Source organism: Mandrillus leucophaeus, unplaced genomic scaffold, assembly GCF_000951045.1.
Source record: "Mandrillus leucophaeus isolate KB7577 unplaced genomic scaffold, Mleu.le_1.0 Scaffold561, whole genome shotgun sequence".
Lineage (NCBI taxonomy): Eukaryota > Metazoa > Chordata > Mammalia > Primates > Cercopithecidae > Mandrillus > Mandrillus leucophaeus.
The window spans coordinates 122,437-124,688 of NW_012106042.1; the positions used below are offsets into that span (position 1 = coordinate 122,437).

Sequence of the window (2,252 nt, forward strand, 5' to 3'; positions counted from 1 at the left end):
GGGTTCAAGCGATTCTCCTGCCTCAGCCTCCCGAGTAGCTGGGACTACAGGCGCCTGCTATCACACCCGGCTAATTTTTTTGTATTTTTAGTAGAGACGGGGTTTTGCCATGTTGGGCAGGCTGGTCTCAAACTACTGACCTCAGGCGATCCAGCCACCTAGGCCTCCCAAAATGCTGGGATTACAGGCATGAGCCATGCTCCTGACCCCCCAAGTTTTCTTAATTCTTCAAGAGCTTTCTTGGGATTACAGGCAGATTACAAACACTGTGAATACTCTCACAGAAAGCTAAAATAATTTTTTCAAGAGACCGTTCTCTTCCTTGCTCCACTGTGAAGCAGGATATTAAGGCTAGGAACACCTAGCTTCAGGGCTACGTTCAAGAAAGACAACTTACCTCATTTGCTTATGCAGTGCATATGCTTCAATCAAAGAATGTACCATACTGGCCTAAAAACATCAGCGGGGGGTGGGGGGGGGGAAAGCAGAAATAATCTTAAAAGTTTAATTCAGCAAAATCCCCGTCAATCTCATTATCCTGAACAAAGGAACGGATTAACTTTGTTTCAACTGGCTTCCCTTCTGTTAACAGTTGCAATACACTTTAGACAATACAGATACAAAGTATCAAAATCTCTAAGGTGAAAGCTACCAGGCCTTAGGTAGGTGATGGAACACTTTCCCCCTGCAGCTTGTTTTCCCACGACTTCAGTGGTCCCCTAGGAGTGGAAACTGCGTCCTCTCCCCGCCTCCGTACCCCCTCCCCCACTCCTACCTGTCCGTTGGGCGTCCCGCAGAGACATGCTGCGGTCTCAGAAACAATGTGAGAACACTTCCTTCTGATACAGCTTTAGGTATCTGATACAGCTACTCGAAATTTCTGAAGATTTCCCCCAGCCCAGTGTCCTCTCCGCTTCCTAACGTTCTTTCGTCCACTGCCCCCACCCCCACCACAAAAGCCGATGGTCTTTCATCCCGACTTCTCTTACCCGTTTGGGGATCTTGGCCAGGGAGTCACACATACTGACATACTCGGGACTATAGATATAAACCGGGATCAGCGACTGCCCACTGTCCGCCGGTTCCTCCGGCTCCTCCATCTTCCACTTAAAACCGTTCCGCAGGCACCTTCCAGATCTGGCTTTTTTCGGACTCGGCCAGGGCTCCAGTTCCTGCTCCTCTGATCGGCCGCAGCGGTGCTCCCTGGTCAACATTCCCTCCTATTCTTGAGATCGCCGGAGACACTATCCCCACTCCCCATCCTATTGAAGGAATAGATGGGACTTCCCAGACCAGACTCCCCTCATTTAGCGACCACAGTTCAAGAAAAAGGGTTTGGCAGATGTAAAAGTCCAAATAGCTGTCAATTAGGATCGATTGTTTTATGGCACAAATAAATAGGGTCAAAACTAACCATCCTTGTTGCCCTACGGGGCCATTTGAGATGAAGTCAGACCAGTTTCACAGCATGCTGGGAGATGTAGTTTCCAGAGGTTTGAGCAACGGAAGAGTCCGGGCTAACCACTAAAATAACCGCGATTTTGAGTTTTAGCACTAAGACCAAAAAAAAAAAAAAAAAAAAAGGGAGGCTGAGGCAGGAGAATGGCGTAAACCCGGGAGGCGGAGCTTGCAGTGAGCCGAGATCCGGCCACTGCACTCCAGCCTGGGCGACAGAGCGAGACTCCGTCTCTAAAAAAAAATTAAAAAAACAAAATAACAAGCAGATAAGCAGGAATTCAAAATTAGGTCAGTCTGACACTGAAGCCATTTTACATTCCCGTTATTATATAAACTTGATTCCTCCAGGATGACTTTGTGTTATGATATAACTTTGTTCGCCCTCCATTTTGTATCCCTTCAATACTTATTCTGAAAATCTTGGGGGTGTTCTGGTGATGTGCTCTGTAACCAGAATGTAAGATCTTATGTTTCTTTTATTTATATCTTCCCATAGCAACTAGTTAAAAGGTCTGCAGTTGTTCATTCATCAAACATTTATCTGATATTAAGTGTACAGTACAGTTGAGGATTCAAAGATAAATTATAATGTGATCTCTGCTCTCAGGGAATTTGCATTCTTATACAGAAGATGGGGCAAATACACAAGAAACCAAAGGCAATGCAGAGTCAGACAATGAATGTAGGGTGCTTAGACTACTTAATAAATAAGTATTAAGTACTAAATAACTGGTATTTAATAAATGGTAACTAGAATTCACCTTGGTGGCATTTGAGAGGGTCTTAGAAGGTGG

The 2,252-nt window shown here is 45.4% G+C and overlaps 1 protein-coding gene across 4 annotated transcripts in view; it reads right to left on the reverse strand.

Annotated features, from left to right (window-relative positions):
- The window catches only part of HDAC8 (histone deacetylase 8), a 117,480-nt gene extending 116,039 nt beyond the window's left edge, over positions 1-1,441 (reverse strand). For 3 of the 4 annotated variants that reach the window (XM_011998213.1, XM_011998210.1, XM_011998212.1), the window contains exons 1-2: positions 990-1,441; positions 398-450 (exon numbers count right to left, since the gene is read on the reverse strand). In XM_011998213.1, the coding sequence (XP_011853603.1) occupies positions 398-450; positions 990-1,214 (278 nt within the window). In that variant the 5' untranslated portion in view covers positions 1,215-1,441. The remainder of the gene's footprint in view (positions 1-397; positions 451-989) is intronic. The other variant, XM_011998211.1, reaches the window with a different exon arrangement.
- Positions 1,442-2,252: the final 811 nt, after the last annotated feature.